Below are 24,960 nucleotides of genomic sequence, written 5' to 3' on the forward strand. Positions count from 1 at the left end.
TACACAATAAATTGCTGGTTTGATACTATCTTCTCGTGAGTCACAGTATTTTAGGAGTGGCGGTGTGCATTTTTCCATGAAGAAGCTGAGTTTGTTTATCATAGAACCTGGTGTGGATTATGGAAAATAAAAGTCATTACCTTGCAATCCCATGAATTTGAAATGATCTACAACACTTTTGTTCCAGGATCTACAAGTGGCTTCTTTTAGAGGTCACTGGCAAATTTCAGCTCCCACTCTTGAGACATCCTAAAATGGCATAGTGTTCAGAAGGCAGGGTGAGATGCACTTTTTGAAAATGAAGTCTAAAATATCCTTCCTTAGTTGTGGAAACAAAATTCAGAAGGCATCTATATAATCTTAAAAAGAAAGTTGGGGAGAAGGTAAGTGACAGGAAAAGTGTGTAAATTGCAACTTGTTTATCCAGCTACCCTTGAGTCCTGAGGTAGGATACTTCTGTAGAAAGGAGTACATGGTTCAGGCTTTACTCATATTTCCTTTTGGAATCTTCTTTCATGCCTGTACTTCCACTTGGAATGATTGTGGTAGCACTAGAAAGCTGCAGAAACCAAAGGTGAAGAGGGGCTCTGTGTTGTGAATGCTCTATCTCTGTCAGTGTTCAAGGCCAGATTGTACAGAGTCTTGGGTGACATGGTTTAGTGTGTGGTGTCCCTGCTCATGGTAGGGGGGGTGGAACTAGACGATTCTAAGGTCCTTTCCAACTGAAACCATTCTATGATTCTATGGTAAATTAACAAATAAAAGCAGCTCAGTGTTTAGAGCCAAACCCAACCTTATTTACCTAGAACAATTCCATTTTATTGTTCATAATTCCTTGGAAACCAAGATGTGTCCCTGTCTGCGCACAGGTTGCTGTGCACCTCCTGGCCCACTGAGGAGTGCGTGTGACTGCTGTCAGGTTATCACCACTGCCAGCACCAGGGGAACTCGCAGCAGCCTGTCCCCAGGCCAAGACGCACCAGTGCTGACATGCTGAAGAAATCAGTGCTGCTCTGGGCTGGTCAGCAGCCACAGCAGCTCGGATGCTACCTGTTGTGGCATGTGTACAAGACATAACATCTTCTATCACAGCACAGCTGGTTTCAATAACCGCATCTCCAGGCTTCCATAAGCATCTGAAATTATAAAAGTGGCATGCTATCAAAGGCTATGAGGTATAAAGTATCAAATTGTTGATTGATTTGTGAAATTAAGCCTCAAGCCAAGTCTACCTGCCACATTAGAAACACAGATCTCCTTCCAAAATATGCTTCAAGGCTTTGCCAGCTTTGAAAATGAACTTTTGGAAAACAATGTGATTTATTTATTGAAAACACTTCTGATAGGAAACTCCACCCTGACAGTTGCTAAAGTTTTGTCCAAAGGAAAAAGTGAGAGAGAAATTAGTTTAAGGAAAAAAAGCAATACAGATTAGGTATATTTGTACCCACACTTGTTCTGCATGTTCCCAAGTAGGTGAATCTTACAATCAACAATTAGAGCAAAACTTTCATACCCAAAAGTCAACAAGTTCACAGTGTCTGCGTTTGACCTGACACTGTGACACTACCAAAACAGAAGGCACAGGGCTAATGCTGTCTGGGTCTGTGTCCAGAAATATCTTGTGATTCCAACTTCAGGTTTACCAGTATGAATAATGAATAGTACTGGAGATTTCTGTGGGATTTTGCTAGTGTGAGCAACAACCAAACACCTTTAAGAGACTACATGCTGGTTAGAAAGCTTGGGAAAAGTTGGGAAGAGAAGTAAAGATGTTTGGATTACATGGAATGTATATTTGAATTCTTTCAAGTATTCTTTCTGAAGCATAACTTTCCTAGAATACCTATTATTTATAGATATTTATTTATTTTTAAACTGTTGGTCTTCAAGATACTTTTGCTGGAAATTGTTAGTATATATATTCAGTCTTTCCTGGACTGTATAGAAGTTCAACTTTTTTCCTCTTCCAAATTCTGAAATCTCTGTAAGCTAAAAGACAGCATTTCTGAGGATTGGCAAAATCCCTAATGGCTCTGACTGCCCTGGGGAGCCTTTTAGCTGTTAATTTTGTAATCCTTGGACATGTTCCCTGCATGTGGGGCTAAGGAGGACTGGATTTGAGGTGGAGGAAGATGTGATCCATATGTTGTTTGTGAGACATGGTTTTGAGAACTTAGATGGTGGGTTTGGGGAGTATGAGATTATTGGTAGATAAGCTGTAGAAGAGCCCATGCAAGGCTCCTGACATACCAAATAACCACAGTCACCCAAGTCCTGAAGAATAAATCACTTTAGAGTCTAAAGGTTTATTTGATTTTTAGAGAAGAGAAGCCAAACTGAAGCCTCCAAACCAAGGATATTTCCAGGAAGAAAAAAGAAAGACCCTCCCTCAAACTACCTACCTAACATTCCCAACAGTGTAAAAATCTCAGCTCTCCAAAGTGATTTGGTGAAACACTCCGAAGCAAAAATCTACTCTGTGTTTGCCCTATGCAAACTATTTCATGGGTTTCTTTACCTTCAGGGGAATGTGTCAAGGTGAGGTGTGGGAAAAGGGTTGCCATTGGGTTCAGTCTTATTTGATTTTCTACATGAGAGAGCCCCATCACATGGAAAGAATGCTCTGCTTCAGGGCGTACTGGTTTCTCCCCTGGCTTTCGAGCAAGAAGCTAGTGTGACTTATAAACATGAATGACTTTCATGTTTATAATAAAACTGATTTTTTCTTTATCCAGTTGTTTTTCTTTAAATGCCTCATTCAAAACCTCAGATAAAATCTTCTGGAAATGCCATAGGTTCTGAGATTGATGTCAAAATGGCTGCCAGGACTAAATATCTCCTGGCTAGAAGGACATGCTTTGTTTTGGAGCTCAGACAAAGGAACAAAAGCCAGAGCCCTGATGTCTCCAGGAGATCACAGGATATAAACTGCTGCTCAAAAGCAGGCTTTGGAGAACCTCTGGAAAGTTCTGAGGTTAGGGAGACTACCACAGCCAAGGAAGACATGAGGAGTCTGCTGGCATCACTGATCGTGACTCTGGCCCTGGCAGTGCTCTGCTGTGGTGAGAAAGGTAAGGGGACATTTTCCTGGGAAGGCTCTTGGGAGTGCTGTTCATCCCTGTAGCTTGCCACCAGCCCCCCTTTGGTCTGCAAGAGACGCAGAGCTTTTCAGGGAGGAAGTGCACCACTGGTCGTTGTACACCTTCACATCTCTGTACCAGAGACAAGCTGAGAGGGCCTGGGGACAGAGCCTCATCTCTTGCTGGGCACTTCCTTCCACTGGTCAAACCCTGCCCCCTAATTGCACTACTGAACTGCAGCAGAGAAATTGAACATTTGAATATGTTTAAGTATTAAACCAGTTTAGCATTTAGGTGAATTGGCAAAGGTGTGCTGGATGTTCACTTTTGAGTAAGAGGGCTGAACTGCAGGCAGATCCGTGTCGACCATGGTAGGGGGAAGGATTTTGTGCCTGCCAGTCCTGCAGTGCTGTAGGATCACAGAGATAAGTACCAAGTCAAGCCTTCAGTTGCAGGGAAATGTGGGATTTGGGAAAAAAAGCCTCCTATTAGTGATTACAAAGAAATTAGTTGTCTCATTGAAATAAGAGCACATCACATTTGAAGGCTATCTAGCAATGGTGTCTTCATGATGAAAAGATAGTAATGTAGTGGCAGCTCTATAGTTGAGAGAGGGAGGGGGTAAAGATCAGAAAAATAAGTGTTTTCCCTTTATGGCAAGAAGATTGAAGCTCAGCAGGAGAGAGCTCAGTCTTTTCTTCTTAACTCATTCAGAGTTAAATTTTGTTCAGTCATGATTCAATACTGGCAAATATATATATTTAATTAGTGTTTTCCTTCTGTCAGTCTCTTTCTCACTTTCTCAGTCTGGCATATATATCTGCTTTTTTTCAGTCATTATTGTGTTCCAGAATGCTTATCTGCATTGTAGTAACTTCTAATGTTATAATTTTGCTATTTTTTTTTAATCCAAGGAATATATACGTTGCTTAAAACCAGAACTACACACAGCCCTTCTCACATAACATTTTTGTTTAAGCACAGTTGTTATTTTTTTGGTTTCTAGAGCCCTCTTTCTGCCCCTAAATACACTTACACCAAATACCTGGTGGCTTGGGTGGAACTGACACTGTTGAAAAAAGGTATGGGGAAACAGTGGAAGAAAAAGATTGTGAAATGGGGCAGTGTGGGAGACCCAATATTAGGAGACCTTCTATTCTCTTAGAGGAAGCTTTCCTTGGGTGTTTCCAGGGAGCATTAGGGATTAAGATTAGGACTGAACACAGAAATACAGTGTGTAAATTCCTCTTGCAAGGGCTGGGGATCCAGATACCTCAGCCTGAGCCAGAAAGCTGTAAGAACAGAACTGTTCCTAATTTTTGGCCCTATTTCTATTCCTTATCAATGACTTGTGATTTCTCTCCAGTGATAAGGAAACCTCTCTTTCTAAAGATAGAGGAGATATTCAGCTATCTTGGGGTTCTGTCCAAATTTGAGGTTTTATTCAAATGGTCCCATAGCTCTAGCTGTCCCAGCTTTCAGCAAGGGTGAGGAGGTAGATGAAGGTCTTCCTCCAGCTTCCATGGTGGCTATATGTTTATTGCGTCATTTAATCTGGATCAGAGGAAGTTGAAATTAAATAAACCCAGGCATAATGAGTGAATTTTGCTGTGATGGAAGTGTCTGTCTCTAAATGGTGGGTGCTACAAAACCCTTTCTGGGAGGAACAGAGCTTCTGGGAAACTGAGGGAAGCTGGACCCAGGCAACAGACAGGGGGATTTCATTACAGAGCAGAGCAGAGGAGGAGGACTCACAAGCAAACTTCTTTGTGTCTGTCTTCCAGATCCCAAAGACCTCTTAGGATCTCCCAGCGCTGACAGTGAGTATATCATTGTGACCAACGCTTAGCTCCATTATCCTGCATCTGCCTCCTTTTCCCCTTTGATAGGTTCAAGGGGTGAACAAGAACCATGCTGAGCCCTTCTAGTTGCTTCTTTTTAGCTCCTGCAGTGCTGCAGTCCCTGAGGTGCAGGAACACCTGCAGTGAACAGAGGCACTGCCTTTCACACCCATGGTGGCAGTGGACACAAGGGAGGTCAGCCTCCCATGCAGGCAGCCTAGCATCACTCTGGGTGTGCTAGTGACGCAGCCTGCATTCCCACAGTGCTCGAACAGCCCCCAGGCAAGACATGAGTCCTGCAGGTTGTTAGCAGCTGGATGTACCTGCTCTCTGTGAAATAGCGTGAGCAACATGGCCAGTCTCCCTGCTTCTCTGGGCTGGTATCAGAGACCTATCCAAAGTGACTGCTGCATCCCCAGACTGCTAAGGTAGCAGAATCTGCTTCAGGGCCTCCAGGCTCTGCTCTTTTGGGTCTTCTGAACCGTCAGTCTGGTGTGCAGGTTCACAGAGCAGAAAGGTTTGATGCCACATAGCAACAGGTTGTGACATCTCTGCCAGATCCCTCAACCTGGAGAGCCTGAAAGCAAGCACCTTCTATGGCTGCTCCAGGCTGCCTCTTGTAGTCCCTTCTATTAGGTCGCCTGGGACATGTGAATTGCACACCTTGGGATGTCCACAGATTTTGTAGCAAGCCGATCCTGGCAGAAAGCTGTATGGAAAATCCCTTTTATTCCCTCCTGTCTCTCTGTTCTCACACCTTAAAGGATAACATTGCTGCTGAGGAGCATGAAAGCTGGTATTTCTCCAGTGAGCCAATACAAATACAGATTGGGAAACAAAAAAAGATCTGAAAAGAGCATTCAGGGAAAGGTGGTGATTCCTGACAGCTTATTAGCTGTCAGTTTCTGTGTAGTCAGCATTTTGATCCATACTTAACCCCAGCTTGTTAGAGAGAGGGCACCTCTCACTTGCCAAACAGAAACACAGTCAAATGCCCCATGACGATGAGGGAAGAGCACAAACCTCACCATCACCCCACAGGTGGAGGCCTCAGAAACTTGCTTCTAGAAGCTTAGACACTTGACAATTTGCCAGTTATGCTTGCTAAAACATGTATTGATGCACAGCTGCCTGTGTTGCTGGTGTGTCGGCATCTGTGCACACCTCTATTGTTGTGGGTCCATACTATGGAGCAAGACTGTGCTGTGCTGAGCCCTGGTTGGGGATGAGGAGCAAAGTGGCTCTACCTGCTCTTTGTCAGGTGCTCCACAGCACCTCGGTGTTTGTAAACCACAAATTCAGGTGAAAAAATAAGGAACTGTGCTGACAACATGTTAGTGGAGACCAGGCGCCAACGCTGTCACGGCAGAAAGACCTCTTGTGTTCTCCAAGTCCTAAACAACAGGATCTTTGCACCTCTTGTGTGTATTTCTCCTTTGGTGATGTTTGCTGACATTCTTTTATATCTTTCATTTTCCATGGCATTATGCACATGTGAGCATCGGTATGTTTGTTCACTGACTGTTGCTTATGGCTCACCGGAGGCATTTTAAGGCCTGGTGGCTGGTATCTCACATCACTCTCAGTCTGAGTCAAAATACAGAAAGTAAGGCAAGACTTTGAAGTTAACCAGGCCAGGGAGAGAGGGTGCCATTCCCTAAATTTTCTCCTTATTCATATTTTATGCTCTCATGACTTTGCCATCTGCACATTTGCTGTGGAATCAGATGACCCTGTGTGAGAAGAGAACGGAGTTTGTGACAGAAAAGGCCCTTACTCCATGGAGTTGTGCAGGTTGGAGTGAGGAGGGAGCCCATCTGTTAGGCTTTGAGTGAACAGGGGGGTGGGAAAGATTAGGATTAGGATGATTTGTGGCAGTCACCTGCTTGTGAATAGACTGTCCAGTTCCAGAGGTTAGGCTGGTCTGTACTTCTCATAGACCATGGGCCTGCATCTCTAACCTGCTGTGTTCTTTCTTGGTAGGCATCAAAATTAAAAAAGAAGTTGCTAATACCTTTGTGAAGAGGTGGAAGAGATCCAGCCTATATGAATGGTAACAACTCAGGAGTCAGGCTGAGAGCTAGACTCTGGATCTGTTACAAAGAGGGGATGGGAAGGCAATAAGACATGACAAAGCATTGATTTGTTGAACATCTATGTTATTATCTTCACGTGTTGCAGCAAAAACAGGCTATAGGAGACATTTATAGATAAATGGGTTTTTTTCATAAATATCCTTTTGAAAACTCAAAGGAATATCAGCTGGACTCTGATATTCCTTCCTGGGAGAAAGATAGTACTAGCTAGCCATGGGGAGAGCAGGATACAAGTTAGAAGCTGCTCTAGCCCACAGAGTTATCAGAGCAAATCTCCAGGATAATGAGTATCACAGAACCTTGGTCATTGCCTCTGACTCCCTACAAAAGAAGCACAGCTCTATTACAGGAATGTGGCTAGATCACATTGGCTGTTATTTCTGAAGATGTAGATCCTACATGTATTTGTGCTGAAATCCTAGATACAAAGATGTGGAGAAATCCTACCTCTAAACAATTGGAGAAATTTGAGGTAATGCAGGAATGTTCTTCACATATTTCCTGGAAGAGGTTGTTAAGCCAATCTTGTGTAGGTCTGTGCAAAAAGATTTTTATTCAATCTGTCTTTGGACTGTTGGGTTTGGACAATAGAAGATTGGGAGACCCCATCATTAAAGGAAAGGATAAGAGTATTGTAGCAGAGAAACTTACTGGTATTGAAACCTGCAGTGATTAAAACCAAGATGCAATGCAGTAGCAGCAACTGCATTGTCTGTATTGACTACACCTTATAGGTGAGGCATCATAAAAGTAGCTTCTGTTATAAGCATTAAGCAGGAAGGATTGAGGTAGACAGACATTGCAGCATATTATTTAATCATGATGTAAGGTTAGTTTGGTAGTATGGATGCAACAAATGTAATTCAGCAGTGCTGCAGGGTATTTTCAATACAGAAATAAAGTAAAAAATTATGAGATACTGGTGGGACTCCTGTAGCAGTATGTACAGTCTTCAGGAAAGATTAACCAAACCTATAAGAAGAACTGAGAAGGGCATCCAGAGTGTATAGCTGAGACTAAAAGATTTGGGTTTGCTTAGTCTGGCGAAACAAAAGCTGAATGGGGATAGTGTTGCTGTCTACAGCAGAAGAGAGGATGATAACAGAAAACTGCTTAAGCTAAAGGAAGATAGTGGCTAGTAGGAAAGCAAGCAGAAACTGGGTGCAAATAAAGGTAAACAGGAAATAATTAAATAAATTTGCAATCAAAAATATTAATAATAGAAATAAAACCAGCAACAGTAACAACAACAAAAATAACAATAACAATAATTAATAAAGATTCCTGAGTAGTTAAGGAATTAAGTTGGGAACAAAAAATAGCCAAACTTTTTCCATGGTATTCTTTGTTGATAAAACCTCAAGAACAATTGCTTCAATTGCTTTAAGTTGGATTCAATTCCATTTGTTCCCAGCATTGATCAAGCAGTCTATCCTCATGTAAGCAAATGTTTAACTCACCATGAGAATTCCCCTGTTGGGACACCTTGGGGAATCACTCTTCTGATGTTAGTGTCAGGAGTGTGAACCCTTTGCAACTGCATTAACTGAATCTGCATAACAGCATCTTTCTCTTTGTCTACTTCAGGTACTACGAGTATTACAAAAGTCCAATGGAGCAGATGCATGAGCGTTGTGAAAACTACCCCCCCTGTGACTATCTTTCTGATCAAATAGGATTTTCCATGGCCTACAACCGTTTCTTTGGGAGATACTAGGGATGGGACGATCACTTAGTTCATTTGGCTTTGGATCAGTCTGAATCCCCTGGGAGAAAGAAGGTTGTGGGTGGGAAGGAGAGAAGAAAACCATCTAGGCTGGGGTCTTCTTCTGTTGTTTCCCTAACCAGTTGGAACACCAAGGCAACAATTATTACACTTGTTAAGCTTGCATTGGCTTTTTTCCTGTCACAAAAAAGTCTCTCTTCAGTTGTCTTTTGTGGCATTTTGAGCTTCACCAGAAGACTCTGTCTTACCCTATTCCATTTGAATCCCTAGGACACAATCGGTGGGTGAAAAAAAAGTGATTACTCTAAGGAAAATCAATATATGCCTTAGCAACACAGCTAGACCTTTTGTCCTCTTCTGCAAGATGAGGGAGGGTTATAGAAGGATGTCACAATGTGTGTAAACACAATGGATCTGATCCTAGGATGCTCACTGGGAAGAAGGCAGAATGGCTGTCTCCTAGTACAATGACTAGGAAAGTTCAGTATTTTCAGGTAGTATGATCACCCTAAATATGTGCAAGTGTAGGATCATTTTGTAAAGACAGAAGTGTGGAAATACTATTATACTCTCACAAAATTTGCCTGTATAGCAGCAACAGATAAATCCCAAAAGGCATGTTTAAGGAGTCCTGTTAGATGAACCCTTCCATTTGTATGCTACATTTAGTGACTGTCTGTAAAAAGTAACTTGGAAGTCTCTTGTTGTTTGTGTTACAACTGGTTTCTGGTGAAACTGATTATACCCAAGCACAATGGAAAAATAATCTATTCCTTTCTGATGCTTTAGCACTTATGCTTGAAATTAAAAGTGTTTAAATAGCTCCAAAAAAAAAAAGGAGGAAGAATTAAAAAAAACCAATAAACACTATGAAATAAATAAAAATAAAATTGGTTCAAGACAACTTGTATCTCTCATATATATGTGTATATATAAAAAAATATGTAGTTCTATACATATCCACCCTCTGTACTACTTCATTCTGTCCCCTGGTGTGAATATTATACCTTAGCAACTTTTTGCAGAGCCCCCATTGACGTGCTTTGTCAGCGTCCTTCCCTGAGACATAGATGGCAGATCTCATCTCCAAAAAAAGAGACTGTTGACCGTCAGGAGGCTGAAAAAGACCAGATCTCTCTGATTGTGTGTAAGCTGATGCAGCCATCCCCAGCTGCCTAGTGCAATAAATACTGCTTATGCCTGAAGGACAAAGCCTGCTCGTGTGACCCCTGAGGAGCAGGGTCCTGGTGTGTGAGGCTGCCTTCTCTCCTCCTGTGCCCCAGTGTGCATAAAAAGTGACTACACTGAAATTCAGGTCATGATCCCAGTATGCGGTGACAGTGACGGAGAGGAGAGCCAGGTTGTTCCTGATTTACCATCTGCTAAGTTCAGCATTTCTCTGAAAGCCCTTGCCCTACAGTAAGGACATGGGATAAGTCCGCAGAGATGGCTGCCAGCACGAGTGTGAGCATCTCTTGTTTGGCAAGCTGCTATGACTTGTACTGGCTATGCTGATCTTGGCCAAGGAGAAGACAGTTAATATATCTCTGCTTTCCTTGGGCAAACACCTGAGACAGGTTCCTCTATTGGCATAAACTGATGGGGCTTCACTGCTCACAGTAAAACTGAACTGAATGCCATCCAGCAAAAATGAACAAAATTCTTGTTGAAAGCAGTGAAAATTTTGCTGGGAAAAATACTGAAGAGATTAGTGCAATCTTAGTGCCTGCTGTACTACAAGTTAGGTGGGTTGTTATTGTATGATTTTATTTGCACAAAAAGAAAATCAAGCTTCCTGTCTATATTTGCATCTTTGAATTAGTTTTATATTTTCCTCTCCCTTTCAGTAAATATTTTTTTCAGCGAAGTTGCACATGAAGGCCTCATTCATGTTGTCTGCTCTGAGTTACTAGATGTCTATACGGGTTGAAGTCATTACAACCTTTGGGGATCTGAGTGCAGAAATTTATTGCTGGAATGGAGGAACTGGATTTTATCTTGGTTAAGACAGATTGAAGTACCATTATTAATCCTCTGCTGCCATCTTATGTCCATTGTATTTATTGTAGTTAATGATTACATTGCTTTTGAAGCATTTTAAAATGTAAATCCAGTGGGCTTTCTTCCTGATTTGCTTTGTCCTACACCATACGCTAAAAGGCCAGAAAGGAAAAATAGAGACGTAATCTGCAACTCAATTACATTCAGATGAATTGAAATTTTAGTGGGGCTGTTTTCCCTGATTTTCAAGTTCCCACTGGAGCCTCCCACGGTTTATCTCCTTTTCATCTCTCCACAAGCAGAAGAGGAGATGCCTCTGAATAAATTCACAAGCCGTTCTGTGGATTCACTTTTAGCAGCCAAAGAACCACTTTCTGAAATACAGCCCAAGATAACAGAGCAATTCGGAGACAGCAAAGTGGGTAGGCTGCATTTATCACTTTGCATCATCCTTCATGTCATCACCTCATATCACTAGTGGCTGCAGATAGCAGCAGCAGCATCAGCAGGTACAGTTACAAATTATTTTAAAAGCAACCCATTATGAGACCTTATGTCATCTCTCACTCTGTTTCAGCAATATTCAGCAAATGCTCTCTGTCCCTAGAACCCAAGCAGATGAACAAATGCCTCTTTTCTCAGGGAATCACATCATATCTGCAGGTGCCCCCCTCACCCAGCCTATAACTAGCAGGCAATGGAAAATAGACTTATAGAATAGAATCATATAATAGAATCATAGAATAGTTACGGTTGGAAAGGACCTGAAGATCATCTAGTTCCAACCCCCCTGCCATGGGCAGGGACACCTCACACTAAACCATGCCACCCAAGGCCTCATCCAACATGGCCTTGGACACCGCCAAGGAGGAAGCATTCACAACCTCCCTGGGCAACCCATTCCAGTGCTTCACCACCCTAACAGTAAAGAATTTCTTCCTTATATCCAGTCTAAACTTCCCCTGAAGTTTTAACCTGTTACCCCTTGTCCTGTCACTACAGTCCCTGATGAAGAGTCCATCCCCAGCGTCCTTGTAGGCCCCCTTCAGATACTGGAAGGCTGCTATGAGGTCTCCACTCAGCCTTCTCTTCTCCAGGCTGAACAGCCCCAGCTTTCTCAGCCTGTCTTCATACAGGAGGTGCTTCAGTCCCCTGATCATCCTCGTGGCCCTCCTCTGGACTTGTTCCGACAGTTCCATGTCCTTTTTATGTTGGGGACACCGGAACTGTACACAATACTCCAAGTGAGGTCTCACGAGAGCAGAGTAGAGGGGCAGGATCACCTCCTTCAACCTGCTGGTCACACTCCTTTTGATGCAGCCCAGGATGTGGTTGGCTTTCCGGGCTGCGAGCGCACACTGAAGCCAGCTCATGTTCATTTTGTTATTGACCAACACCCCCAAGTCTTTCTCTGCAGGGCTGCTCTCAATCTCTTCCCTGCGCAACCTGTAGCTGTGCCTGGGATTGCTCTGACCCAGGTGTAGGACCTTGCACTTGTCATGGTTAAACTTCATAAGGTTGGCATCAGCCCACCTCACAAGCGTGTCGAGGTCCCTCTGGATGGCATCCCTTCCCTCCAGCATATCAACTGAACCACACAGCTTGGTGTCATCAGCAAACTTGCTGAGGGCACACTCAATCCCACTGTCCATGTCAGCGACAAAGATGTTGAACAAGACCGGTCCCAACACCGATCCCTGAGGGACACCACTCGTTACTGGTCTCCAGCTGGACACTGAGCCATTGACCACAACTCTTTGTGTGCGGCCATCCAGCCAGTTCTTTATCCATCGAGTGGTCCACCCATCAAATTGATGTCTCTCCTATTTAGAGACAAGGATGTCGTGTGGGCCAGTGTCGAAGGCTTTGCACAAGTCCAGGTAGATGATGTCAGCTGCTCTGCCCCTGTCCATCAGTTCCATAGCCCCATCATAGAAGGCCACCAAATTGGTCAGGCAGGATTTCCCCTTAGTGAAGCCATGCTGGCTGTCACCAAGGACCTTGTTGTTTTTCATGTGCCTTAGCATGCCTTCCAGGAGAACCTGCTCCAAGATTTTGCCAGGCACAGAGGTGTGACTGACTGGTCTGTAATTCCCTGAGTCATCCATTTTCCCCTTCTTGAAAATGGGGGTTATATTTCCCTTTTTCCAGTAGTCGGGAACTTCACCTGACTGCCATGATTTTTCAAATATGATGTCCAGTGGCTTAGCAACTTCATTTGCCAGCTCCTTCAGGACCCGCAGATGGATTTCATCAGGTCCCATGGACTTGTGTACGTTTAGGTTTTTAAGATGGTCTTGAACCAGATCGTCTCCTACAGTGGGCCTAGGGTCTTCATTCTTACAGTCCCTGCGTCCACCTTCCAAGACTTGGGTGGTGCCCTCAGAGCCTTTGCCAGTGAAGACTGAGGCAAAGAAGTCATTAAGAACCTCAGCCTTCTCCAAATCCCGGGTAGCCAGTTCTCCCGATAGCTTCCGGAGAGGGCTCACATTGTCCCTAGTCTGTCTAATTTGCAATGTAACTATAGAATCCCTTCTTGTTATCTTTCACATCCCTAGCCAAGTTCAATTCTAACTGGGCCTTAGCCTTCCTCACCTGGTCCCTAGCTTCCTGGACAACATCCTTGTATTCTTCCCAGGCTGCCTGTCCTTGCTTCCACCTTTTATAAGCCTCTTTTTTCCTTCGAAGTTTCCTGAGCAGCTTCTTATCCATCCAAGGAGGTCTCCTGGCCCTCCTGCTGCACTTCCTTCTAGTTGGGATGCAACACTCCTGAGCTTGTAGCAGGTGATCTTTGAATATCAACAAACAGTCTTGGCCCCTCCTGCCCTCTAGGGCTGTATCCCATGGAACCTTACTAAGCAGGATCCTGAAGAGGCCAAAGTCTGCTCTCTTGAAGTCCAGGGCAGTGAGCTTGCTGCACGCTCTTCTCACTGTCCTGAGGATCTCGAACTCAACTATCTCATGATCGCTACAACCAAGGCTGCCTTGGAGCATCACATTTCCAACCAGCCCTTCCCTGTTGGTGAGCATGAGGTCAAGCATGGCACCTCTCCTTGTCAGCTCCCCTATTACTTGCAAGAGGAAGTTGTCTTCCACACAACCGAGGAACCTCCTGGATTGCTTGTGCCGGGCCGTTCCATCCTTCCAACAGATATCAGGGTGGTTGAAGTCCCCCATGAGAACAAGGGCCAGTGAGTGTAAGGCAGTTCCTATCTGTCTATAGAGTGCTTCATCCACAGAGTCCCCTTGATCAGGCGGCCTGTAATAAATCCCCACAGTAATGTCTCCCATCGCTGCTCTCCCTTTAACCCTGTCTCACAAACTCTCTGTCGACTGCTCACCCATCCCCAGACAGAGTTCCATACTCTCCAGCCTATCACTGACCTAAATAGCAACTCCCCCTCCCTATCTGCTGGGCCTGTCTTTTCTAAAGAGCCTGAAACCTTCCATTCCAACACTCCAGTCATAGGAGCCATCCCACCATGTTTCTGTAATGCCTATTACATCATACCCTTGTAGACGTGCACACATCTCGAATTCCTCTTGTTTGTTCCCCATGCTATGGGCATTTTTATAGAGGCATCTGAGCTGAGATCCAAATGAAGCCGGCTCATTGGCTGGAGTGGCTGGAATATCTCTATGTTGCTCTGAGCATTTATTATAGGTGCTGGCAACTGACTGGGTGTGTTGGGATGGAATGATGCCCTCCTCCCCCAACACATCTGGTTTAAAACTTTCTTGACCAGCCTGGCAAGCCTCCTACCAAAACCGCTCTTTCCCTTTGTTGTCAGACCAGCCCCACCAGCCTCCAGTAGACCTGGCCTCCTAAGTTGAGACTTCACTTCTCTGTAGTCAGAACAAGGCCCTAACACCTCTTCTTGGCTATTTTCCATGCAGAGGAGTTATCAGAGACCACAGGGCTTTGACGGTGAGGATCTGTATTTACACTTATTTTGAGCTTATCCAGTGTAAACAGTCCAGCAAGGTGCCACTCTGAAGTGGTGTAGGGGTAGGATTGGCTGCACATTATTAGAAACCAGGAGCAGCTAAGAGGAGGAGAACAGTTATCTATGTTTCCAGATGGGATCCCAACCTACCCTGCATTTCTGTGTTGGCTTTATCAGAGCTCTGCACTTTTTTAAAAGGGCCTTTTTAAGCTCTTGACCAGGGAGCACTCTCCACCTCATCCTGACACATAACTCCTCAGGACAGACCTGCCTTGATGCCTCCAAGCCAGGGAATTCTTCCTTTTTGCAAGAACAAGAACATCAGATACCTTGGAATTAACAGAACTATCAAGGTGAAGGACACCAGACCAGATGGAGTTGGTGAAACCAGACCCTTCCTTATGGATTGTTGGCTCATTTCTACCAGTAAATTGTCTGTTTGGATTGATTAATGACTTCTGAAGTGCTGTAAGAATCTGGTGAATGATCTTTAGTTGAAGAACTGTAACCAAAACCTGAGTGCAAATTATAAACTGCAGAATCTTCCAGTTCAAGAAAAAGGGAAAGAAACACATATAAATGACCTCTACTTGGTCAGAAATATTCTTTATGGTGCCTTGGGAAGACTCTGGGATGACAGTGCTGCTGGCTAGCCTTCTGTTGTTGATCTCACAAATGCTGGTAAAAGGACTAAACATTGTTAACATTGTTCTTCATTTTACATTTCTTATCCCACTGAAATAAACCTTCTTCCTTCCTCTTCTCCCCCCCTCTTTTTCATTTGAAACATGTTCTTTAAGGAGCTTTGGGTTCTGTTTTATCTCTTCTGCTTTCAGTTGCTCTGTTCAATTTCTTACCTGTTCAAATTCCTTTTAACTATTTGGTTGGGAATTTCCTCTTGTTTGGAGCCAGATGGTTTTCCAGGGTATGTTTGTGAGTAGATCTCACAGAATTATGGTCCTTTCCTTTTTTTCCAGTCTGTCTCAGCCAAAGCTCTGACAAAATGTTTTGTTGGATGGGACAGTGACAAAATTGCTCTATTTCTTGTAATGCCTTTCAGCTTTCCCTCAAAGCAATTATGGCATCATAGAGAAACTGAATCCCTGTGTAGCTTATGGGCCATTAAAACTTCAGAGGCTAAGAAAGGTATCAATCTGGTTATGTGTCTAGGATGAATACTTGAGATGAAGTGAATTTCTACTTGTAGAATTCAATTATCAACTGACTACAGGACATGACCAGTCTACTAGTAGATCAAACAGCAAAAAGAACAATGCCGTAACTCACACAATTTCTTAGATTTTATTACAGAAGATTTTTATTAATTAGAAAGGCTAGAAACAGATAGTGTTATATATTAGAGGTTATTTTCCTGTTACAGCACTCAGTTGTGTGAATCCTTACACATTCATTTAATGTATGACAACTCAAGCTGGCCTCACTGAGACAAACTGGATGAACAAAAGTTTTGGTTCACTGCTACTATACTGTTCTTTATTGAACATCAGTCCCTGAAGCCAAAACATGCCCAAGAGGTATGACAAGACAGGAAGAAGAAATTACTTTTGAGAGTGTTCAGGCTGCATTGACCCTAGCACATTTTTAATTCTTTTGCTTATTCTTTCCCTTTTTAAAAGCACTTATTAATCATGAGCACAATATTGAAATAACTGGACCATGGGTTTGTCCTGCAGGCTTTTTACCTTCACTTTCTGAAGGGCCAACTCTTCTTAAGTTTTCAATGCCACTCATCCACGTGAAATAAGAACTTTGGCATCCTGGCTGGAATTTGCCTGAGGTGGGACTTGGACAATAACCTGAGGTTGCTCAGGATGGTTTTATCGAAGATGCCTACTTGCTGTCCTTGTTTTGCCAGTAATGACAAAGAGGCAAGAAGAGGGCAGGGAAAAACTTGGCTTACATCCACAGAGATACACAAAACACACGTGATACTAATCATCATTTGCTTTTATGTTGTAGGCTGCATGCCAGCTCATGATGGATATGGCTTTGCATTCCTTTGATGACCAGTATGTAGGGTGCAGACAGCAGGTGATGGAAGAACTGGAGAGAGGAGACTATTTCCAAAAGGAAATAGCTGCTAACAAGGACTATTTGAGTCTCTGGAAGAAGGCTCAAGAGGCTTTGTTAAAGAGCCCTGTAGGTCTCCTGAGGGAGATGCAGGAGAGCCATGCCATAGTCCTCATGGCTTACACTATGAACTCTTCTCTGCACTCTCAGCTGAACTGGGCCACATCTACAGCAGGAAGCTCTCCAGAGCACTACAGACACAACTTCAGTTTCAAATATTTTCACTTTTATCTAACGACTGCTATCCAGATAATGAAACAATGGCAGAGCAGCAAGGAGGGCACGGGGAAACGTAAGTGCTATCGGGTGCACAGGGGTGTAAAAGACTTGTATATCAAAGCCATGGAAGGCAGCAAGGTGCGATTTGGCCGTTTCACCTCCACCTCCCGCCTCTGGAATGAAGCCCAGAAGTTTGGGAATGAAACTTTGTTCACAGTGACCACTTGCCTAGGAGCAGCTATGCAAGGCTTTTCTTACTACATATCTGAAAAGGAAGTCCTCATTCCCCCTTATGAGACATTCCTCGTCAAAAGCTTCTCTCAGACACAGCACGGTAACCGGCTGCATCTGCATTCTGTGGGGAACTACAGCAAGTACCACTGCCATCTCGTGGAAGGTATTGTATACGGATGTTCATGCGGGCGGGAGCGGGACAGTGTTTCCAAGGTCCCCAAGCAGCTCTTGCCAGCTGCATCTACACGGGTGCACACCCAAGGCCAAATCTGTAGCTGTGTTCACTGTGTTCACCTATGAGAGCCACAGGACCCAGTTTTTACTTCTTTATCATGAAACCTGGGAGCACACCACAATTCACCTGATACACAGAAGGTTGCAGGGCTCGTTGCAGCTTCCATTTATCCCATCTGCCATTGCAAGGATGTCATAGGACACATGCATTTGGGTCCCTAGCATTCCTATTGCAGAGGCAGATGAGATTTGCAGGCAGCTTGAATTCAGATATTTATTCTGGTGGCTTCCAAGGCTGCTACACTTCAGGCCTCAGGACTGTTCTGGGTGTCGGTACACTACTACTCTGGCAAGCTGAGGTAAGTGTAAACAAAACTACTGTTGCTTTAGTGGTGTTTTCTCTCCCGTGACAACAGGGAGGAAAGGTATCCTTTGGCAAAGCACATACATAGTTTCCTGGCTATACAGCTAACTCCATGCTGGAAGACCTCACTGGGTCTGTTCCAGTTAATGCGTACACCACCAATACCCTTGCTTTTGTCTCTTTGGACAATAGTGTGTCAATGAAACCTTAGAGCACAAAATAATCATTCAGGAGTGAGAGTCTGTGCCTGGACCTAAGTCAAAGTAGTAGGTTGACTTGAAAAATGGCTCTTCTGGGCAAAGCTTGTGTTAGCAAGTTCAGGAAGCTCTAGGCAGCAAACAAAGGTCTAAATGACTGCTCTCTTGACTTTATTTCAGCTTCAAGAAGCAAGAACAGCGGTTCCACTGCTCTCACCTCAGCCATTCTTCCTAGTGTAGTTGGAGTTTTCATGTGCTTGGCTCACAGTGACTGATTCTCTGGCTGCATCTAGATATATACATTTGAATACTGAGTGAGAAGGATTACAGGAAATGAGACTCTTGAGTTCCTGTTGCTACAGGAGGTTCAACCCTCCATTTGCTTTCAGCTGCAGCTCTCCAGCTGAGACTGTAACATTCAGCCTAGCTCATGAAAGGATACATTCCTTGCACCCTTTCAGGTAGGAGGGCAGTTATCTAAGGCCTTTCTGAAGAATAGGTCAGTGATACCCTTCACTGTATGTAGCTTTTCCCATACGCATTCAGGAAAGACACACACAGACTTTGGATTCTTTGCAGATCTCTTTGTGCCCTTATTTTTAGTGAGAAAGAGTCTGTCTGTGGGGTGCAAAAGGCACTTAAGGAATTTTTATATCTTCATGTTTTAGCAGATGAAATGGAGGAGTTTGAGGCTCAGCATCTTGTGTATCAGATTTAGGTATCTGTAATGGAATAGGCCAACATCGAATAATCTGAAACCTAGTAACATGTTCCGTGAAACTGAATTACTGACCCTGAAATCCTGAGACATGGTTGCCTAGGCAGCCAGAACAGATTCAGTACAGAACTATTTTACCATTAACTTGTTTTCTATCTATGTGTCATGTTACTTTCTTGTTGCTCTTGGTTTACCAGTTATTTAAAATAATAAGTTGTTAGAACTTGATGTTGACCACTAAATGCTCAAAGATACTTAGCCCAGATTTCAAAAATGAAAATACTAGAAACAGCTGCTGCAGATACTTCTTTTATATGTGTTCAGACATGCTCAGACTCTTTCCTACGTGAGAATTACAGGAATCAAGATGGATTTCTAACACATCAGCACGTTTATAGTTTTTCTTGCTTCTCTTTTATCGCGTGGATGCAGGCTTCAACCATTTTGACAAAGATTTGGAATCTCTCACAAGGTGGCCTCAACACCCTGAAAGCTTCCTCTAAGTAGTCAGCTGCTATTTTCAGGCTTTTCTTTATGGATCTGTGTCCTTGAAGGATAGCCTGTAGGAAAACAAGAAGTGAAGAGGAGGACGAAATAGAGCGAAGCCTGAGCGGTCGTGGTGGTTCATCTGAGGAGGAGCTGTCTTCTGTCGTACTTGGTGCCTCATTTTCTTGCAGCATCTTCACAATATCAGCATAATCCATGAGAAGTTCTGATACTTGGAGGGATAAGGCAGGTGAACTCAATAACTGATGAATAGCAAACTCTACTGTGTCAGGGAAATTGTCATGTTTCAACATCACTGCAACAAGAACACCCATGATGCTTTCTACTATCTCCTTGTATTTCTCATAAAGTTCCTTTACTGCAGTGATCTTCTCCTGCAGGGAGGTGATGGGACCAGCAATCCTAGCATACAAACTTTGGCTGATGCTTTCATGTACATCTTTGTCTTTTGATTCCATGTTGGCTTGCATCTCTTTCAAAGCACTGACCAGGAACTGTAGATTATCTTTAATGCTGAAGTTTTCTTTTACTGCCATGATAGGGAAGTTGGTGCCAAAATTTCTATTGAGGAGTCGAAATATTGTGTTGACGGAAGAGACATAGATGTACACTAAGTCATGCAGATTCTGGCAGGCCCTGACCAGCCTTTCTTTATCACTTATAAAACCAAGGCGGGCTAACATTTCTGGAGTGTGATCTGACTCTGAAAAACAGAGGAAATACAGAAGACACAGGAGAATAAAACTAGATATATTGTTGTGAATTAAGTTTAGTTAACTTAATTCCTTTAAATGTGTTCTTTTGACTGATGGTTTTGCTTAGCTATACTGTATACCTATGTAAGTATGTAATGATATGTACTATATACTATAGTATATACATACTATAATATGCATATATATACTGTAAGTATGTAACTATATATATACTATACTATTTAGCTATATAGGTAATTGCTTAGCATAGGAAGCTAAAGTCTGCTGGAGCCTTCAGCCAAAAGCAGCTAACTCTGACCTAGATAAAGCTGAGCTTAATTTACAACCTGTGCTTAGTTATGTAAATGAAGGCCACAAAACCATTGCAAATTGGAAGATAAAGGAGTTGCATCCATTAGCAAGGAGCAGCAGAGAGATAAATAACATATGGACCTTCTGGAGGTAATGAAAGAACCCAATGATGGACAAGGGGACCCCAGACCAAAATTCTGTACTGGACCAAGAGGGACATGCAAGGTGCATAGATTGCAATGGTAGAAAACCCCAGGAATTTATTTTTTCTCAGTTCCTCCCTAGAGGCACCCAGTCTTGAGATGCTCTTATTCCTGTAACACTCTATTAGCAAATTATTAATCTAAGAATCAGAAGTCTGAAACTGTGCTTTGGGAAACCTAGAGCAGAGAATTTTCTTTAACAATATTTTCAGATAGAATGTTATATTTCTGAAACCAGTATTACAAATTTTCAATCCACTTGACCCTCCCTCCCCCAAACGTTAGAAGAAAACACAGAAACAGGTCTTTGTCAGCCTTTGTAGGGTCTTACCAAGCAGGCCAGCAAAATATGGTGTAAACAGCAGCAAGTATTGTTACTCTTATGGCTGCAGGAAGTTGTGTCTCTGACCTTCAGCATGTAATCTGAAAAGGAATGGAAGTGATGTAAGTGAATTATTCTTTTCTTTTGGTGTTTATTGGTAAATTTATGGGATTCCTAACAAACAATCTACATAATTCTTAGAACCATAATCTTTCAGTTTGTATATAGAATCATAGAATAGTTAGGGTTGGAAAGGACCTTAAGATCATCAAGTTCCAATCCCTTGCTGTGGGCAGGGACACCTCACACTAAACCATGCCACCCAAGGCTCTGTCCAACCTGGCCTTGAACATCGCCAGAGATGGAGCATTCACAACTTCCTTGGGCAACCCGTTCCAGTGTCTCACCACCCTCACAGTAAAGAACTTCTTCCTTACATCTAATCTGAACTTCCCCTGTTCAAGTTTGAACCCATTACCCCTTGTCCTATCACAACAGTCCCTAATGAAGAGTCCCTCCCCAGCATCCTTATAGGCTCCCTTCAGATACTGGAAGGCTGCTATGAGGTCTGGTGGATCTATGCAGAATTCAATTCATATTGTTGGGAGGGGGAAACAGACACATCAAAATCAAATGCATCAGACATCTACATTCAAGTGACAAAAGACTGAAGACTGAGTAATACAATGTTTTGTCAGGCTGCAATTTCCTGTGAAGTGACACATATCTGTCATTTCACACAGCAGCATTTCACACAGCAGCTAGATGTTGCAAGCATCCGTTGACAGGTAGAAGCACAAAACATTCCCTTTGCTTGGGCTCCCACCTTGCTACTATTTTGACTGCTAGGGAAGTTATGTCCTTCTGTTTGCACCTAAGAGTTCTCCCAAGGCCAAATGTAGGTATAGTCCTGGGACATTACGTGGATGAGGACTGCTCCTGATGTTGTCTTTGCTTGTGCCAGAGCCCTGGAAAGCTGGACTGGTTGCAGAAGATATGTTTCATCAGCTATTGTGGTTAGATGTGTCCAAGCAGTTGAAAATTCCCATCTCACCTCATACTTCTTAAGAATTTTCTCTCAGTGCTCAGCTCAGCCCTCTGTCACTTCCTTCTTTCCCTTTCCATGGTAAAAGTGGTCTGAAATTGTGTGGAATGGCAAAGATTTTAGCCTCCACTGCTATTCAGCCAGAGCTGGCTCTAGGGCTCCACACAACTTCTTCCATTCTCATGGCATCAGAGCAGAGGACCTGGCAAACTGCAGCAAAGAAGGGTGATATCATCCCCTTTCAACCATGGCTAAAGGTACCTGTGGTGGTACCTTTGTTGTAGGCAGGTACTGTACCTATTATCTCCAGGAACAGAAGGCTTTTGGAGGATCTAACAATTGGGAACTAGCATTAAATAAACTGAAATCTGTTCAAATTGGAAGGGGGCAGGAGTAATAAAATGAGATGAATCTGAGTAAACACCACACAATAGAATTAATGATGAGCAGGCAGGCAACAGGACCGAGGTGAAGCCCAGCCTCTGGATCCCTAACTCATCACATGCTGCTGGAAACCACCAGAGGAACACACAGGAAAGAGGATGAAGTCACTGTCCCATACACATTTCAGCTGATTGCAGGAGCACTCAGACAAAATCAGGTAGGCAGTCTAAATGTTTAATTAAAAAAACTTCAGGAGAGAATCTCCCTGGAGCTGGAAAATAGTCAGAAATACAGAAATATATGTGGCCTTCCTAACTCTAGCTAGCAAATGTAAAAATTATCGCATGTTAATGTGAATGGTAAAAGGTGCTTTTAGTATTAAGAGACATAAAATCTAGAGCATTTATAGGAAGCTGAAATAATTATGCATAAAGAATAGATGCTAAAAAGTCTCCTCCACACCTGTCAAGTACGTTAAATATTTGTTGAAGTCCTATTCCTCTTAGAACATTTTATCTTCTCAGTTTCTACAAATAAGGTAAAACAAATGACCTTTCAACAAAGCATCACTCGAGCAGAAAGTATCTAATACCACACTGAGTTAGAGAGCAAGTCAGCAACATCCCTGAGGCAGGACTGGTATGAAATCATACCTTGCACTGCCATGGCTTTATGTTTCCTGAAAATCACAAACCTTTCCTGTATGTTTACTTTGCTCCCTCTAGCTTGAAGAAGAAGAAAAATGTGTTAAAGAGTTTATTCTCTTGACAGAGCTGCAAGGCATGTGGCAGAAAGAAATGTACAGCACTATGTAAAATATTGTGGAAAAAATTACCTTCAGACTGGCTTGTATTTCAACAGAGACTAAAAGCTGGCTGGGGAACTGTTGAAATCATTCTGGTTTTCTACATGGATCTTGTGGGGGAGGGTGTGTTTAGTAAAATACAGCTGGGTCACTGTCAGATGGTTTACAGTTAGCAGATAATACAAGAACTACAAAGGACCAAAATGACATAAAATTATAATTTTAAGAATAAAAATTTAGCTAGTACCCTACACATACCTATTTGAAGTTATAACTATGATATGTAGGCACCAACAGCAAGAGGAGATTTATCTTGGAAATATGTGAAGCACTGCATAAAAGTGTCCCAGATTTGTAATAAGAAGGCTAAGAAAAAAGAAGTGCCAACAAAGAAATGAGTCATCCTGCTCATTCAGTCAGTCCCTGTTGCAAAGTAAAACATATGCATTCAAGTCAAAATCATGCTAAAGCCTGATTACTTTGCAGCTGGTGATGGATTAAAGGGAAATGGCATGAGGAATGACTCCATGATCGCTTTGGACTCTGTATATTGATATGAAAGTAATGAAGAAAAATGGTTTTTTGCTGGCAAAGCAACGACAGCTCAGAGAATGATGACCATAAGGGCTAGACACAAGTGTTTGCAGGGGGAGGAATCAAACTAGTTTTGTGCTCTGGTCTGTACACTGATAAGGGAGAGTCGGATTCTGCTCAGTCAAGTCTTAAGAGCCTGGTGAGCATCTGCTGATACTGGCTTCATCCAGGACACTCTGGGAATGGAGTGAGTGTGGCTGCGCAAGCAGGGATCTCCCTGCAAGCCAGTGCTTGCTGCTCCAAGGCCATCTGCCAGCACAGACATCCTGCTGCAGTAGGTGCTTCCATGGCATGCTGAACATCAGGTGCTGTCTGCAGTGTTTGATGTTCACAAGTGAGAAAACAATGGTGAATTGATTACAGCATTAGGGAGGTGAAGAAACAATGAGGGAACAGGGGCTAAATATCAGGGAAGGAAATACAATGCGAGATGTGTGTGAGGTGATACAGGTTAGGATGGGTTTATCATAAATATTGTTACTATTTTCTATGAATTACCAAGTGTGAATTTCTTAGTATAAGGACAGAGGGCTTATATACTAACATTTTCTCTTGAATGTGAGGAGAAATAAGCTACACTGGCATAAAACACCCTTATGGTGATAAAGATTGTGCCCACTCCACCAGTCATCATAAAAATCAGATGCCACTAACTGAAAAAAAAAAAGAATAAAAATAGGCTGATACAGAGGTCTGTCTAGAACAGGCCTTTCCTTTGCACAGCTTATTTTAGATTCTGCTGATTAAATGAGATTGTTCCGTTTTTTAGTGAACTAGTTCAGCTTCTACCATCTTCAGTTTCTAAGGGGAAGAATGACCCATGTTCATTTTACCAGTCTGATAATTGCTTATTTTTTAGCTGTTTTTATTGCTCCGAGTATATTCCATGCCTCATAAGGTCCTTTTCCAATCATTTGGTTAAAGATCCAAAGATCTTTAGATCTGAAGAATTAAGATTTCTACATTTACAAGCTATGCCTTGGGATTTGAATTGCTGAGTATAGAAAGAACCAGTAAGGCAGAGACAAAGCACACTTCACTGCTCTGTAAGGGCTAGGGTTATGGGTGCTGAAGAGAGTAATATATTTCTTTTCTCTTTTGAAGTAGCCTATTCTGAAGAATGGCGCTGAGTGACCTCCTTTACCCAGATAACCCCAAGAGAAGGCAAGAATTGATCCATCTGCACCAGGAATTGCTTGACTGCATGTCTACAAATTTTCGTGCAACAAATGAGCTGGCTAGAGTGCTGAATGAACACCTGGGCTGTGCCATTACCTACATTCGGATGAGAGAGAACAGCACAATCAAGGAAAATTGCGACATTATCATCCAAGCAATGAGT

The 24,960-nt window shown here is 42.9% G+C and overlaps 2 protein-coding genes across 5 annotated transcripts; both read left to right on the plus strand.

The window, feature by feature from the left end:
* Window positions 1-3,007: 3,007 nt before the first annotated feature.
* On the plus strand, window positions 3,008-8,737 carry LOC308233049 (osteocalcin-like; the record flags this gene model as incomplete). Its single annotated transcript, XM_080639589.1, has 3 exons — window positions 3,008-3,074; window positions 6,908-6,977; window positions 8,608-8,737. The coding sequence occupies 3 exons, from the start codon at window positions 3,008-3,010 to the stop codon at window positions 8,735-8,737; spliced, it is 267 nt and encodes an 88-aa protein (XP_080495715.1).
* A 6,032-nt stretch (window positions 8,738-14,769) lies between these two features.
* Window positions 14,770-24,891, plus strand: ART4 (ADP-ribosyltransferase 4 (inactive) (Dombrock blood group)). Of its 4 annotated transcripts, XR_013958912.1 has the most exons (4): window positions 14,770-15,375; window positions 16,675-17,401; window positions 18,214-18,494; window positions 19,184-22,436. XR_013958912.1 is itself a non-coding variant. In XM_080639273.1 (3 exons), exons 1-3 carry the CDS (start codon window positions 15,274-15,276, stop codon window positions 18,306-18,308), a joined length of 924 nt encoding a protein of 307 aa, XP_080495399.1. In that variant the 5' UTR covers window positions 14,770-15,273; the 3' UTR covers window positions 18,309-22,436. The 4 variants fall into 4 exon arrangements, 3 of the variants coding, with proteins under 3 accessions (XP_080495399.1, XP_080495401.1, XP_080495400.1); XM_080639273.1 differs by having other exon boundaries at window positions 18,214-22,436; XM_080639275.1 differs by lacking the exons at window positions 18,214-18,494; window positions 19,184-22,436 and adding an exon at window positions 24,726-24,891 and having other exon boundaries at window positions 14,771-15,375.
* The last annotated feature ends 69 nt before the right edge of the window (window positions 24,892-24,960 follow it).

The sequence above is a fragment of the Psittacula echo genome (genome assembly GCF_963264785.1).
Source record: "Psittacula echo genome assembly, chromosome: 1".
Lineage (NCBI taxonomy): Eukaryota > Metazoa > Chordata > Aves > Psittaciformes > Psittacidae > Psittacula > Psittacula echo.